Source organism: Entelurus aequoreus, linkage group LG20 (genome assembly GCF_033978785.1).
Source record: "Entelurus aequoreus isolate RoL-2023_Sb linkage group LG20, RoL_Eaeq_v1.1, whole genome shotgun sequence".
NCBI lineage: Eukaryota > Metazoa > Chordata > Actinopteri > Syngnathiformes > Syngnathidae > Entelurus > Entelurus aequoreus.
This window is the reverse complement of record NC_084750.1, coordinates 16,838,247-16,855,927: the sequence shown is the minus strand read 5'-3', so window position 1 is coordinate 16,855,927 and position 17,681 is coordinate 16,838,247. Positions and strand designations below refer to the sequence as shown.

The 17,681-nt window shown below is 31.3% G+C and overlaps 2 protein-coding genes across 10 annotated transcripts in view; one reads left to right on the top strand and one right to left on the bottom strand.

The window, feature by feature from the left end:
* Positions 1-17,681, top strand: part of LOC133635972 (MAP7 domain-containing protein 1-like) — a 106,806-nt gene that overhangs the window by 60,083 nt on the left and 29,042 nt on the right. The window lies entirely within an intron of this gene.
* The window catches only part of LOC133635969 (chondroitin sulfate proteoglycan 5-like), a 57,711-nt gene that overhangs the window by 35,853 nt on the left and 4,177 nt on the right, over positions 1-17,681 (bottom strand). For all 4 annotated transcript variants that reach the window (XM_062029498.1, XM_062029500.1, XM_062029501.1 and 1 more), the window contains exons 2-3: positions 6,857-7,613; positions 1,384-1,572 (exon numbers count right to left, since the gene is read on the bottom strand). In XM_062029498.1, coding sequence (XP_061885482.1) covers positions 1,384-1,572; positions 6,857-7,613 — 946 coding nt within the window. The remainder of the gene's footprint in view (positions 1-1,383; positions 1,573-6,856; positions 7,614-17,681) is intronic.

The following is a 17,681-nucleotide window of genomic DNA, read 5'->3' as shown; positions in this document are numbered from 1 at the left end:
GTATCGGTTTTTTTATTATCTGTATCGTTTTTTTTGTTTTTGTTTTTTTGTTTTTTTTTATTAAATCAACATAAAAAACACAAGATACACTTACAATTAGTGCACCAACCCAAAAAACCTCCCTCCCCCCATTTCTTTCTGTTATCAATATTCTGGTTCCTACATTATATATCAATATAAATCAATACAGTCTGCAAGGGATACAGTCCGTAAGCACACATGATTGTGCGTGCTGCTGGTCCACTAATAGTACTAACCTTTAACAGTTAATTTTACTAATTTTCATTAATTACTAGTTTCTATGTAACTGTTTTTATATTGTTTTACTTTCTTTTTTATTCAAGAAAATGTTTTTAATTTAGTTATCTTATTTTATTATTATTTTTAAAAAGTACCTTATCTTCACCATACATGGTTGTCCAAATTAGGCATAATAATGTGTTAATTCCACGACTGCATATATCGGTTGATATCGGTATCGGTTGATATCGGTATCGGTAATTAAAGAGTTGGACAATATCGGATATCGGCAAAAAGCCATTATCGGACATCCCTGCAAATTATCAATCAAATTGTAGACTGTAAAATTGACAATAGATTTTACAGTTAAATTACGCCGACTGAGGTTTTGTTTTTTTTACCGTAAAATCAACTAAAAACAACTAGTTATCAGAGGACTTTAAAAATAATTCAAATAGAAGTTGTTGCTTAAAATTATTTATTTTGCACTATTAATTCAAAATATTGAATAATTATTTAAATATTATAATATAGTAATATAATATAAATATTATTTAATATTTAAAAATGTAAATATTTGATTTATATTGTAATTTTTGTTTTAAATAAATCAAACTTAAGTTTAATTGTTTTTAATATTCCTGCTTGCTCTGTGTGCTGTGCTGCTATTGCCACTATCGTCTTGTACACCGCATATGGTGTGGCTACTACTGGAACCTTAATTCTCTTCCAGTGCGCACGCTCAGGAGACCAATAAAGTCATATCTGATATAATCTAAGCTAATCAGGATTTTGATTCGACATTTCCCCACAGTTTTTCCCACTCCAATCCACTTAAAAATATTAAGCATTCAATTGTTTTAGAACACAAAAAATGTGAGCTTCGTTGACATTACTTACATTTTTTTTGATGGAATGAAATGAAGTAATTGGACTGTCCAAACTTGAGATAATACAAAGGTGCATCAATACATTTAAATAAACTACAATAATTATTTGATTTCAGGAGTCTGATCAGGACTAACAGACCAATTAGAGCGCAGCTTTTTTTGTATTGTTATTATTTCATTTTCATAATGGTATTCTATTTTGAATGAGGGAAATAGATGTATTGAAAAGATCGTCAAGCGCAGTTTGACACACCTGCGCTTGCGAAGCCGCTTGTTCTCGTTCTTGAGGCGGTGCAGCCTCTTGGCAAAGAACACGATGATCATGAGGAGGAGGAGGAGCGCCACGGAGGCCACGCCCACCACCGCGCTCATCACCTGGAACTCTGTGATGGCCCAATCACAGCGCGTGCCCTTGTTCCAGATGTAGTCCTGCACGTTGCACCTGATTGCACAGAAGCACACTGGTCAGTTTTTGCATGAGAGGCTGCTAGTGATCGGAGGTCTTGTCTGCCAAAGCTGGGATTCTCCCTGCAGCCCAGCACTTAATGAGCTCAAGGGATCAGTGTGTGTTAGTGTGCATGTGTGTGTGCGCTTTTCATACCTACACTTGCACACATGATTAAGGGCACTGTTACTCAGCAGAAACAATTAGATGACCAACACTAGTCCCTATCCAGACATTCTGTACGATATTCCTTCTTGTTATTTTTCTGCAGACTGTGTGCTCCCATGCCCAAGCCCTTTTATCTCCCGCCTCCCAAAACCATGATCCTTACGGTGACCCCGCTGTGATCTTCATGACACATTAAGCCGGCCTTCTGTCAGCGCCAGTGTGTTTTATTTTCAGCGTGCGTCCTGAGGTGTCCTCAATCTTTTCTTTTGTTTTGCTGAGTGAACATATTGGACACCCTCAAGCCCCTCCCCCTTGTCTGCAAAATAAAAATGAAAATTGGGAAAGAGTAAACTATAAGCCCCTCGCCCCCCCGGTCTGGCACGCGCCAATACCCCGATTTGACCTAATGCCACATTGTAAAACAAGCCTGTGGATTTTACAGTGGAAAACTGGCAACTCTGTCGCCGGAATTTTACTGTGAAAATAAAAGTGGTACACTTTTTTTTTTTTTTAAATGTACAATAATGCATTATAAAAACAACCATAGATTTTACCGGGAAAATAAAAGCGGCACCGTTTTTCTATGTACAGTAATGCAGTGTAACAGCGACTGTAGATTTTATGGTAAACAAACTTACAACTCAGTCGCCAGAATTTAATTTAAAAAAAACTAAATTGGAACTGTAAATTTAAAAAAAAGTAAAATACAATTAAAAATGTTTCTTATTAATATGTTTTATTCTCATAAGATTTGGACTTTTTTCCTGTAAAATTACGTTTTTCTTTGACTGTGTTTAAGTTTTTGATAAGATTACAAAGTTTTTCTCCTAATAGTAAAACTTTTTCCTTGTAAAAGTATATCTTTTTATTTTGTAAGATTAACTTTTTCTGTCACTGCAGCATTATGTTTTTATTTTCGTAAATTTAAAACTTTTTCCCCTGTAAGATTCCAAAGTTTTCCTCTCAATATTATGACATTATTCTTGTAAAATTCAGACTTTTTCCTCCCTATAAAATTTTGTTTTTCTCTTAATATTATGACTTTATTCTCGTAAAATTACAACTTTTTCCCTGTAAGATTACCATATTTTCTCTCAATATTATGGCTTCAATATTGTAAAATTATGACTAATATTCTCATATTTTTTTCTTATTATTATGGCTTTATTCTCATAATATTATGATTTTTTTTTCCACGTAAAGTTACCTCGTCTTAATTTGAGTAAAATTTGGACTTTTTTCATTAGACTACAAAGTTTTTCTTTTTATAGTATAACTTTTTTCGCATGCATTGTAAAAACAACCATAGATTTTACGGTGAAAATAAAAGCGGTACCGTTTTTCTATCTACAGTAATGCAGTGTAACAGCGACTGTAGATTTTATGGTAAACCAACTGGCAACTCAGTCAACAGAATTTAATTATAAAAAAACAAAATTGGAACTGTAAATATTTTTAAAAAGTACAATTAAATTAAATTGTTTTCTTATTAATGTTTTATTCTCATAAGATTTGGACTTTTTTCATTAGACTACAAAGTTTTTCTTTTTATAGTATAACTTTTTTTTCGCATGCATAGTAAAAACAACCATAGATTTTACGGTGAAAATAAAAGCGGTACCGTTTTTCTATCTACAGTAATGCTGTGTAACAGCGACTGTAGATTTTATGGTAAACCAACTGGCAACTCAGTCAACAGAATTTAATTATGAAAAAACAAAATTGGAACTGTAAATATTTAAAAAAGTATGATTAAATTAAATAGTTTTCTTATTAATGTTTTATTCTCATAAGATTTGGACTTTTTTCCCGTAAAATTAAGTTTTTCTTTGACTGTGTTTATTCCAGCACAAGTTTTTGATAAGATTACAAAGTTCTTGTAAAAGTACATATTTTTATTTTTTAAGATTAACTTTTTCGGTCGCCTGCAGTATTATTTTGGTAAATTTACGACTTTTCCCCTGTAAGATTCCAAAGTTTACCTCTTAATATTCTGAAATTGCGACTTTTTTCCCCATGTAAAATTACGTTTTGCTCTTAATATTATGACTTTATTCTCGTTAAAATTCCAAAAAAAAATTCCCCTGTAAAATTAAGTTTTCTTCTTAATATTATGACTTTATTGTTGTGAAATTCCGACTTTTTTCCCCCTGTAAAATTAAGTTTTTCTCTAAATATTATGACTTTATTTTCGTAAAAGTACAACTTCTTCCCTATAAGATTACTATATTTTTTCTAATACTATGGCTTCATTATTGTAAAATTATGAGTAATATTCTCATATTTTTTTCTTACTCTCATAATATTATGATTTTTTTTTCCAGTGAAATTACCTGTTTCTTTAAAAACATGACTTTATTCGAGTATAATTTGGACTTTTTTCATTAGACTACAAAGTTTTGCTTTTTATAGTATAACTTTTTTGCATGCATTGTAAAAACAACAACCATAGATTTTACCGTAAAAAGCAGCAGCGGTGGCCGCGCTCGGGAATCATTTTGGGGGGATTTAACCCCCTATTCCAACCCTTGATGCTGAGCGCCTAAAATCTATGGTAGGCAATGGGTGCCATTTTTATAGTCTTTGGTATGATGGTTTGAACTCACCTACCGATCTCAGGGCGGACACTCTAACCACAAGGCCACTGAGCAGTTGCTGGCACGGCCACTCTACCAACCGAGCTATACCGTCCCTGACTTCTGTTTTGTCTGATCAGCCGTTTTACACATTTTTCGGTGAAAATAACTCATTTCTCAACATATATATCTGTGACTGATAGTCCGGTGTTGCTAATATATGGAAAAATATTTTTTTCTTCTAAAATTGAGTGGGTGTGGCTTCTATAGTCCGAAGAATACTGTATTTAGTATGAAAATTGTAATAAAACAGGCTACACGTTACAAAAGCCCCACTTCATTGCTGACATGTGACATATACGTGCACTAAGTAAGTGCGGAGATGTTCTAAAAAAACAACTCTTTAAGTTAAAGTGCCAATGATTGTCACACACACACTAGGTGTGGCGAAATTATTCTCAGCATTTGACCCATCACCCTTGATCCCCCCCTGGGAGGTGAGGGGAGCAGCGGTGGCCGCGCCCGGGAATCATTTTTGGTGATTTAACCCCCAATTCCAACCCTTGATGCTGAGTGCCAAGCAGGGAGGTAATGGCTCCCATTTTTTTAGTCTTTGGTATGACTCGGCCGGGGTTTGAACTCACAACCTACCGATAAATATGGATTGTCCAATTTAAAATTGGAATAAAAACAATCGCCCTTTGGATGTTAATCAATTTTTTTTACTTAGCACTTGTCATGATCCGTGGTCCGGATCATGTTTTCGTTATGTTCTGTTAGTTTAACTCCATAGTTCCTGTTTTTTGTGCACTCTTGTTTGTTTTGGTTGCATATGGTTTTCACCTGCCGCTGGTGTTCGGACGCTCACCTGGCTCTAATCAAGAGATTATTTAAACTGCCTTTGCCAGTCAGTCGGCCTGGCGTCATTGCTCGTTTCAGGTCTAATTCTATAGTTATGCTAGTTATTGGTTTCATGCCACAGTTTCATGTTGTTCTATGCCATAGTTCATGTTAGTTGTTTGTTTCTTGCTATGCTATAGTTCAGGGGTCACCAACGCGGTGCCCGCGGGCACCAGGTAGCCCGTAAGGACCAGATGAGTAGCCCGCCGGCCTGTTCTAAAAATAGCTCAAATAGCAGCACTTACCTGTGAGCTGCCTCTATTTTTTAAATTGTATTTATTTACTAGCAAGCTGGTCTCGCTTTGCCCAACATTTTTAATTCTAAGAGAGACAAAACTCAAATAGAATTTGAAAATCCAAGAAAATATTTTAAAGACTTGGTCTTCACTTGTTTAAATAAATTCTTTTTTTTTTTTACTTTGCTTCTTATAACTTTCAGAAAGACAATTTTAGAGAAAAAATACAACCTTAAAAATTATTTTAGGATTTTTAAACACATACACCTTTTTACCTTTTAAATTCTTTCCTCTTATTTCCTGACAATTTAAATCAATGTTCAAGTAAATTTATTTTTTTAATCGTAAAGAATAATAAATAAATTTTAATTTAATTCTTCATTTTAGCTTCTGTTTTTTCGACGAAGAATATTTGTGAAATATTTCTTTAAACTTATTATGATTAAAATTCAAAAACATTATTCTGGCAAATCTAGAAAATCTGTAGAATCAAATTTAAATCTTATTTCAAGGTCTTTTGAATTTCTTTTAAAATTTTTGTTCTGGAAAATCTAGAAGAAATAATGATTTGTCTTTGTTAGAAATATAGCTTGGTCCAATTTGCTATATATTCTAACAAAGTGTAGATTGGATTTTAACCTAGTTAAAACATGTCATCAAATTTCTAAAAGTATTCTTAATCAGGAAAAATTACTAATGATGTTCCATAAATTCTTTTTTTAAGTTTTTCTCTTCTTTTTTTCGGTTGAATTTTGAATTTTAAAGAGTCGAAATTGAAGATAAACTATGTTTCAAAATTTAATTTTAATTGTCGTGTTTTCTTCTCTTTTAAACCGTTCAATTAAGTGTAAATATCATTAATTATTAATAATAACATAGAGTTAAAGGTAAATTGAGCAAATTGGCTATTTCTGGCAATTTAAGTGTGTATCAAACTGGTAGCCCTTCGCATTAATCAGTACCCAAGAAGTAGCTCTTGGTTTCAAAAAGGTTGGTGACCCCTGCTATAGTTTATGCTAGTTGTTTGCTTCACGCTATTGTCACGCAACCCTCTACGTAAGTCTTGTTTATTTCATGCCACAGTTAGAGAGTTTTTGCCTGTTATTTTGTAGTTAGATTAATAAATATGTTCCTACCTGCAAGCCTGGTCCGGAATAGGCCGTTTGCATCCCGGGAGAACAAACCTCACAGTAAACTGCGAAAACCCCGTTATGACAGCACTCTTAATTATTTTAATTTACAGTCCCTATTATGTTTTATGTCTTATCAAAGAACAATGCTAAGGTTGGATATAAATTAAAGTAGTCCGTGTACCGCTTGGAAATGATGGCCAAATACATGATTGACTTGCGTCTGTTATTAGAAACAAGTGTGTAAACATGGAGAGTGAGTTTGTATTACCTGCAGAAGGCTCCCACTCCCGCCACCACAATACACACTCCTTCATTGAAGCAGAAATTGGGTTGGGCGTCACACTGAGAGACACACATCCCAGGCCCGGAGCGCACAAAGCCCAGCCTGCACCCGTCTCCCCCCAGGGCGCCACCCAGGCTTAAGTCTCCACCGTTGTCTGGTCCTGGCTGGGACGTCGCAGGCGAAGCAGGCTTATTGTCCACGCCGGGCTTCGCGTTGACGGGACGAGCAGGAGAACCGGCCAAGAGCGGGTTCTCATCCTCCATGTAGACCGGCGGGGAAGGGGTGGGCTCAGGCTCCGGGGTGGGGTCCGACGCGGAGAGATCGTCGTCCGGCGACAGGTAGTCGTAAAAGTCCGACAGCGTCCAAGCTGTGGGGGCGCCTGCTTTTTGCTTCTGGGGTTTGGGAAGCTTGGCCCCGGGAGACTCCACGTCGGAAGGTACGACTTCCGGTGCCGGACTGTGGAACTCCACGGTGATGATGTCGTCAGACAAGGGGTTCCCGGGCTGATCCGGTCCTGCTCCACCGCCAGTGAGCTCTTCCCCGACAGGAGGGTCTTCTTCTACCAGAGCTAGGCGGGCGTGTTTGTGGGAGTGGGAGTGTTTGGACAAAGTGGGGACTTCTGCTTCTATCAGGTGCTCCCTTTCTGCTGAGTCATCACTTAGCACCATCCTGGTATTCAAGGCCTCCTGGTGCAAGGATGATTGGTTACGATGGTGATGACGCCGAGGCATTGAATGCCTCCCTGTCAATCAAACCCAAAAGTAATTAGACTCATCAATTCATTGATCTATTTATTACCTCCTCATAGGGTTGTCCCGATACCAATATTGTCAAAATGTATTTCGATAATTTTCGATACCTTTCGGTACTTTTCTAAATAAAGGGGACCACAAAAAAAAGGCATTATTGGCTTTATTTTAACAAATAATCTTAGGGTACTTTAAACATATGTTTATTATTGCAATGGAAGAACAATTTAGTCCTTAAATAATAGTGAACATACCAGACAACTTGTCTTTTAGTAGTAAGTCAACAAAGACTCGTATTTAGTCTGCTGACGTATGCAGTAACATATTGTGTCATTTATCATTCTATTATTTCGTCAAAATTATGAAGGACAAGCTGTAAAAATGTATTATTAATCCACTTGTTCATTTACTGTTAATATCTGTTTATTTTTTCTTTGAACATGTTCTATCTACACTTCTGTTAAAATATAATAATCACTTATTCTTCTGTTGTTTGATACTTTACATTAGTTTCGGATGATACCACAAATTTAGGTATCGATCCGATACCGAGTAGTTACAGGATCATACAATGGTCATATTCAAAGTCTTCATGTGTCCAGGGACGTATTTCCAGAGTTTATAAACATAATATGATTTTTTTTTTAAAGTAATCATAGTAGTCTCGACTAGATACGCTCTTGTACTTGGTATCATTACAGTGGATGTCAGGTGTAGATGCACCCATGGCATTTGTTTACATTCAGACGCGCTAGCTTTTGTTAGCGGTGATGCCGGTGAGCTATTGTATCCTCCTACATGTTTAGCTATTCTGTGTAGCTGTGTCTGCTTGTAAGTACTCCGGGATTGTGCGCTGCCGAACATGCTCCTCTGCTGGTAAAACCAGCAATGTCACAATGCGACATCATGCCCGGGAACCGGTACTTTTCAAACAGAGTATAGTACAGTTTTTGATACATTAGTACCGCGATACTATACTAGTTCCAGTATACCGTCGGCCCTACCTCCTCATAATCAGTGTCCTCTACAGTGGACATTTGTGTTTTTGCATAATTGGGCTGTTTTTCCTCCAAATTTACCCCAAAACTAACGTCCACTGCATGGAACGCTGATTCTTAGGAGGATGTACTGCATGTGTAAGTGTGGAATGATGCAACATGGATACATGACCTGCTAGCAACCAGCGTCCGCTACAGTGGACATTTGTGTTTTCCCAATTTCCCAAATCACAACCAATTTTCTCTCAATTGTATGAATTTATTCTCATAAAAGTACGACTTTTTCCTCCATAAGATTGTTTTCTCCTAATATTATGACTTTTTTTCTTTTAAGATTACAAACTTTTTCTTTTAATATGACTTTATTCTTGTATAAAAATATACAACTTTTTTTTCCCATAAAATAGTTTTTCTCTTGATACTTTGACTTTTTTCTAGTGAAATTACACTGGATGTCTAAAAAAATGTTTTAAAGTATAGACTTTATTCTAGTAAATAACATTTTCTCCCCCTAAGATTACACAATCATTCTCCTAATAATTTGATTTAATTATTGTAAAATGTTGACTATTTTTCTCATAAGGTCACATTTTTTTCCTTATTGATATGGTTTAATTCTCATAAGATTTTGACTTTCTTCCCTTAAAATTACGTTTTTCTTTGACTGTGTTTATTCCAGCACAAGTTTTTGATAAGATTGCAAAGTTTTTCTCCTACTAGTATAACTTTTTTCTTGTAAAAGTACATCTTTTTATTATGTAAGATTAACTTTTTATGTCACTGCAGTATTATGCCTTTATTTTCGTAAATTTACGACTTTTTCCCCTGTAATATTCCAAAGCTTTCCTCTTAATATTGGGCCTTTATTCTTGTGAAATTACAACTTTTTTTCCCCTGTAAAATTACATTTTTCTCTTAATATTATGACTTTATTCTCGTAAAATTACAACTTTTTCCCTGTAACATAACTATATTTTCTCCTAATATTCCGAAGGGAATAAGCGGTAGAAAATGGATGGATGGATGGATGCATTATGACTTCATTATTGTAAAATTATGACTAATTTTCTCATATTTTTTTCTTATTATTATGGCTTTATTTTCATAATATTGTGATTTTTTTTCCAGTAAAATCACGTTTTTCTTTAAAAACATGTCTTTATTCCAGTACAATTTGGACTTTTTTCATTAGACTACAAAGTTTTTCTCTTTATAGTAAAACTTTTTTCTCATAAAAGTACAACTTTTTCCCCATAAGATTACAGTTCTTCTCTTTTAATATCATGACTTTATTCTTGTGAAATGCGGACTTTTTTCCCCCTGTAAAATTAAAATGTTCTCTTAATATTATGACTTTATTCTTGTAAAATTACAACTTTTTCCCTGTAAGATTACTATATTTTCTTCTAATATTATGACTTCATTATTGTAAAATTATGACAAATGTTCTTATATTTCTTTCTTTATTATATGGCTTTATTCTCATAATATTATGATTTTTTTCCCAGTAAAATTACGTTTTTCTTTAAAAACATGACTTTATTTGAGCACAATTTGGACTTTTTTCATTAGCCTACAAAGTTTTTCTCTTTATAGTACAACTTGTTTCTCGTAAAAGTACAGTAAAGTGTTATTACTTTATTCTTGTGAACTTCCGACTTTTTTTTCCCCTGTAAAATTACGTTTTTCTATTATTGTAAAATTATGACAAATGTTCTAATTTTTTCTCATTATTATGGCTTTATTCTCATATGATTTTTTTTCCCCATTAAAATTACGTGTTTTTTTAAAAATTATGTCTATTTGAGTACAATTTGGACTTTTTTTTTATTAGACTACAAAGTTTTCCTCTTTATAGTATAACTTTTTTCTTGTAAAAGTACAACTTTTTCCACCGTAAGATTACAGTTTTTCTCTTAATATTATGACTTTATTCTTGTGAAATGCCATCTTTTATTGCCCTGTAAAATTACGTTTTTCTCTTAATATTATGACTTTTTCTCGTAAAAATACAACTTTTTCCCTGTAAGATTACTATATTTTCTCCTATTATTATGACTTCATTATTGTAAAATTATGACTAATATTTTCATATTTTTTTGTTATTATCATGGATTTATTCTCATAATTTTATGATTTTTTTTTTCTGTAAAATTACGTTTTTCTTTAAAAACATGTCTTTATTGGAGTACAATTTGGACTTTTTTCATTAGCCCTCAAAGTTTTTCTCTTTATAGTACAACTTTTTTCTCGTAAAAGTACAACTTTTACCCCGTGAGATTACAGTTTTTCTCTTAATATTATTACTTTATTCTTGTAAACTTCTGACTTTTTTTCCCCTGTAAAATTAAGATTTCTATTATTGTAAGATTATGACAAATTTTCTAAAATTTTTGTCTTATTATTATGGCTTTATTCTCCTAATATTATGAATTTTTTTTCCCAGTAAAATTACGTTTTTCTTTAAAAACATGTTTTTATTCGAGTATAATTTGGCCTTTTTTCATTAGTATACAAAGTTTTTCTCTTTATAGTACAACTTTTTTCTCGTAAAATTAAAGTTTTTCTCCTAATATTATGACTGTATTCTTGTGAAATTCAGACGTTTTCCCCCTGTAAAATTAAGTTTTTCTTCTTATTATGACCTCATTATTGTGAAATGATGACTAATTTTCTCATATTTTTTCATTATTATTGTGGCTTTATACTCATAATATTATGATTTTTTCCCCCCAGTAAAATTACGTTTTTCTTTTCGTTTATCATATCAACATATTCAAATGTTGGCCTAAAGGCTAACTAACCTAGATGTTGTGAATCTTCATAAACACACGGGACAGACATTTTTTCACAATCATGAGGAAGCCGATTTGCGAAAAGGCTGTCTCAGCAAAGACAACTCCCTGCGCTTTAAAAGGTCAAAGATGAAGGAATGTTCTTGTCACTTGAAGAAGAGTTGTCTGGTAATCAAAGTGTGACAGTGTGGGATTAAGCACACCCAATGTGCTCTGGTGACCAAGACTGGGTGAGGATTAGATTAGGATTTAGAGGCAGAGGTTCAAGGCCATTCACTTTGCTTTCTGTAAACACAAATACATAAACAAATCCTTAGGAGTGCAATGGCCGACTGAGAACCGGCGTCCTCTACAGTGCACACTTGTTTTGCATAAAGGGGATATTTTGTTCCCAAATGTGTAACTCTGAGAGAAGAAACAAACGTCCACTGCAGTGGACGCTGGTTGTCAGGAAGTGCATGTAGCATGTCCTTAAAAAGAGCATTTATTGATGTGACAGCGTAGTAGCGTGTGGAACAAGCATACACAGCCAGAGCAGCCTGGCACCTCCTCCTCATGCTGGAAACCAGCCTGGTCACACACTGTTGTGGGATGCCATCCCATTTTTCAACCAGTACTTGTTGCAAGTGAGCCAGCATGTTTTGTTTTGTTTATATTCAAAGAAAAAACATGCTGCAGCTTTATTTTATATGCTATAGGTTATTATGTACTGTACTAATTTTTTCTCTTAATATTCTGACTGCATTATTTAAAAATGTATAACAAGATTTTTTTATAGTATGACTTTATGCTCATTAATTTCCCATTTTTTCCCTGTAAGATTACATTTTTTTCTTAATAGTAAGAGGTTTTCTTTTTACTAATTATTATAGATTGACTGAATTTTTTAAATTACATTTATCTCTTAATATTAGAGGTGCAATTTATTTATTTTTCTCTTTCAGTATGTGAAATTATGACTTTTAAAAGAAAGTTTTTTTCTTAATATTATGACTTTATTCCCATAAAATTGCAACTTTTTTCTTATAAGTTTTTCTCTTAATATTCTGACTTCATATTTGTAAAATTAAGACATAAGATTACAAGGTTTTTGACTTTATTCTCATTAGATTCCAACTTTTTCCCATAAGATAAAATGTTTATCTTAATAGTATGATTTTATTAAAATTACTTAATTATTATAAAAGTAATGCAAATTTTGAATTACATTTACCTCTTCATATTAAAGGTGTGACTTGTTTCCTTTAAAATTTTCTTTTTCTTTTGTAGGTTGTAAAATAATGACCTTTTGAAAAGTTTTTTCTTAATATTATGACTTTATTCCTGTAAAATTGCTACTTTTTTCCTATAAGATTAAGTTTTTCTCTTAATATTCTGACTTCATTATTTAAACATTTATAACAAGATTTTTTTTATAGTATGACTTTATGCTCATTATTTCCAACTTTTTCCACGTAAGATTAAATTTTTCTCTTAATAGTAGGAGGGTTTCTTTTTACTAATTATTATAGATTTACTGAATTTTTTAATTACATTTATCTCTTAATATTAGAGGTGTGATTTATTTATTTTTCTCCTATCGTATGTGAAATTATGACTTTTAGAAGAAAAAAAAAGTTTTTTTCTTAATAATATGACTTTATTCCTGTAAAATTGCAACTTTTTTCTTATAAGTTTTTCTCTTAATATTCTGACTTCATTTTTGTAAAATTAAGACATAAGATTACCTTGTTTTTGACTTTATTCTCATTATATTCCAACTTTTTCCCACAACATGAAATGTTTATCTTAATAGTATGATTTTATTAAAATTACTTAATTATTATAAAATGTTTGCAAATTTTGAATTACATTTACCTCTTCATATTAAAGGTGTGACTTGTTTCCTTTAAAATTTAATTTTTCTTTTGTAGGTTGTAAAATGACTTTGAAAAGTTTTTTCTTAATATAATGACTTTATTCCTGTAAAATTGCTACTTTTTTCGATAAGATTACGTTTTTCCCTTAATATTCTGACTTCATTATTTAAAAAATTATTTAAAAAAATGTATAGTATGACTTTGTGCTCATTAATTTCCAACTTTTTTTCCCCGTAAGATTACATTTTTCTCTTAATAGTAAGAGGTTTTTTCAAAATTAATTATTATAGATTTACTGATTTTTTTTATTACATTTATCTCTTAATATTAGAGGTGTTTTTTATTTATTTATTTATTTGTCTCCTATAGTATGTGAAATTATGACTTTTAAAAAAAAGTTTTTTTGTTAATATGACTTTATTCCTGTAAAATTGCAACTTTTTTCCTATAAGATTAAGTTTTTCTCTTAATATTCTGACTTCATTTTTGTAAAATTAAGACATGAGATTACAAAGTTTTGGACTTTATTCTCATTAAATTCCAACTTTTTTCCATGAGATAACATTTTTATCTTAATAGTATGAATTTATTAAAATTACTCAATTATAAAATTAATGAACATTTTAAATTACATTTACCTTTTCATATTAAAGGTGTGACTTGTTTCCTTTAAAATCTATTGTTTATTGTTTTTTCTTAAAATGATGACTTTATTCTTGTAAAATTATATGACCTTTTCCCCTGTAACATTACGACATTTTCTCTTAATATTATTACTTTATTGCTGTAAAATTGCAATACCGGTAAATAAAATTGTTTTTCTCTTAATTCTGACTTTATTATTTAAAATTAAGACATAAGATTACACAGTTTTTTATTTTATTGTCATTAAATTCCAACAATTGAATTACATTTTTATCTTAATAGTATGAATTTATTAAAATTACTTAATTATAAAATTAATGCACATTTTTAATTTACCTCTTCATATTAAAAGTGTAACGTGTTTCCTTTAAAATTAAATTTTTCTCTTACAGGTTGTAAAATTATGACTTTTTGAAAAGTTTTTTTCTTAATATTATGACTTTATTCTTGTGAAATTATGACCCTTGTAACATTACGACATTTTCTCTTAATATTAATTAAGAGAAAATGATGTTTCTCTTAATATTCTGACTTCATTATTTAAAAGATTATAACAAGATTTTTTTATGGTATGACTTTATGCTCATTCATTTCGAACTTCTTTTCTCCGTATGATTACATTTTTCTCTTAATACTAAAAGTTTAGTTTTTTTCAATTATTAAAGAATTACTGAATTTTTCAAATTACATTTATTTCTTAATATTAGAGGTATGACTTATTTATTTTTCTCCTATAGTGCGTGAAATTATCACTTTTTAAAACAAGTTTTTCTCTTAATATTCTGACTTCATTTTTGTAAAATTAAGACATAAGATTACAAAGTTTTTGACGTTATTTTCATTAAATTCCAACTTTTTCCCACAAGATATTTTTTTTATCTTAATAGTATGAAATTATTAAAATGACTTAATTATAAAATTAATGCACATTTTTAATTTACCTCTTCATATTAAAGGTATCTTATAGGTTGTAAATTTACGACCCTTTTAAAGTTTTTTTCTTAATATTATGACTTTATTCTTGTAAAATTACTGCTATTTTGCTGCTGTTTTAATATTTCTATTTTTTTCTTGAATTATATTCTGACTTCATTTTTGTAAAATTAAGACATAAGATTACAAAGTTTTTGACGTTATTCTCATTAAATTACAACTTTTTCCGACAAGATATTTTTTTTTATCTTAATAGTATGAATTTATTAAAATGACTTAATTATAAAATTAATGCACATTTTTAATTTACCTCTTCATATTAAAGGTATCTTATAGGTTGTAAATTTACGACCTTTTTAAAGTTTTTTTTCTTAATATTATGACTTTATTCTTGTAAAATTACTGCTATTTTGTTGCTGTTTTAATATTTCTATTTTTTTCTTGAATTATATTCTGACTTCATTTTTGTAAAATTAAGACATAAGATTACAAAGTTTTTGACGTTATTCTCATTAAATTCCAACTTTTTCCCACAAGATATTTTTTTAATCTTAATAGTATGAATTTATTAAAATGACTTAATTATAAAATTAATGCACATTTTTAATTTACCTCTTCATATTAAAGGTATCTTATAGGTTGTAAATTTACGACCTTTTTAAAGTTTTTTTCTTAATATTATGACTTTATTCTTGTAAAATTACTGCTATTTTGCTGCTGTTTTAATATTTGTATTTTTTTCTTGAATTATATTCTGACTTCATTTTTGTAAAATTAAGACATCAGATTACAAAGTTTTTGACGTTATTCTCATTAAATTCCAACTTTTTCCCACAAGATATTTTTTTATCTTAATAGTATGAATTTATTAAAATGACTTAATTATAAAATTAATGCACATTTTTAATTTACCTCTTCATATTAAAGGTATCTTATAGGATGTAAATTTACGACCTTTTTAAAGTTTTTTTCTTAATATTATGACTTTATTCTTGTAAAATTACTGCTATTTTGCTGCTGTTTTAATATTTCTATTTTTTTCTTGAATTATATTCTGACTTCATTTTTGTAAAATTAAGACATAAGATTACAAAGTTTTTGATGTTATTCTCATTAAATTCCAACTTTTTCCCACAAGATATTTTTTTAATCTTAATAGTATGAATTTATTAAAATGACTTAATTATAAAATTAATGCACATTTTTAATTTACCTCTTCATATTAAAGGTATCTTATAGGTTGTAAATTTACGACCTTTTTAAAGTTTTTTTCTTAATATTATGACTTTATTCTTGTAAAATTACTGCTATTTTGCTGCTGTTTTAATATTTGTATTTTTTTCTTGAATTATATTCTGACTTCATTTTTGTAAAATTAAGACATAAGATTACAAAGTTTTTGACGTTATTCTCATTAAATTCCAACTTTTCCCCACAAGATATTTTTTTAATCTTAATATTATGAATTTATTAAAATGACTTAATTATAAAATTAATGCACATTTTTAATTTACCTCTTCATATTAAAGGTATCTTATAGGTTGTAAATTTACGACCTTTTTAAAGTTTTTTTCTTAATATTATGACTTTATTCTTGTAAAATTACTGCTATTTTGCTGCTATTTTGCTGCTGTTTTAATATTTCTATTTTTTTCTTGAATTATATTCTGACTTCATTTTTGTAAAATTAAGACATAAGATTACAAAGTTTTTGACGTTATTCTCATTAAATTACAACTTTTTCTGACAAGATTTTTTTTTTTATCTTAATAGTATGAATTTATTAAAATGACTTTATTATAAAATTAATGCACTTTTTTAATTTACCTCTTCATATTAAAGGTATCTTATAGGTTGTAAATTTACGACCTTTTTAAAGTTTTTTTTCTTAATATTATGACTTTTTTCTTGTAAAATTACTGCTATTTTGCTGCTGTTTTAATATTTCTATTTTTTTCTTGAATTGTGTTATCAGATTGTGCTGAAGGCCCATGAAATAATAGCTGCTTGGCATGGCTCTAGACATTTTAATTAAATCATTAATTTACAGAGCAACTTTTTGTTGTTTTTGGCTTGTTGAAAATGAAAAATAGTTGATGGAATTGGGAAGAGGTACTTGTACAAATCTCCACAATCCCCTCCGTGACAACCTTCAAACTCAATTGAGCGCCTCGGCGAGAAGTCTCCTCTCCTTGTCCGTTGAGATCGCAGCTCAACCATTCACAGCTGATTCTAAAACCATCCCAACGTGCCTGCAGTCACGAAACCTTGGCGGTGGCCGAGGAACCATGAGATCCGTCTCACAGCCTCACACACACACACACAGGCCGAGCGGTTGCCATGGTGAGATGCAAATAGATGGCAGGTTGAAAGGAGGAGAGAAGCGAGAGTGGAAACAGAGAATCCAGTGTTTTCCGCCGCCGCTGCTCCGCTTTTTTAATCAGTCACTAAAGCCATGTAGTCCAACTCCAGACAAAATGGTGAGAGTGACGGTCTTGGAAAGACCGGTTCCACCAAAACCGATTACGGTTAAACCATTCCTTTTGAAGGTGGAATCTGCCAATCTGGCTCAGAGGTGGCATCCTGTTAGCAGCCGGCAGCCATTTATCAGAGCTCAAATGGAACATGGGGAGATTACACAAACCACCATCGCTTCCTTTCAAATGATTTGTACCTTTTATCTGCCAACACCTTAGCTCGTCACCATGGTAACAGCTTTGACTTGAGATGGCTGTCCTCATACACACTCCGCCAAGCCAGCGCTTAGCCAGCAGGACGCCATCCTTATCCGTATCACTCATCTCATCACACCGTCTGTAAACACTCCACGG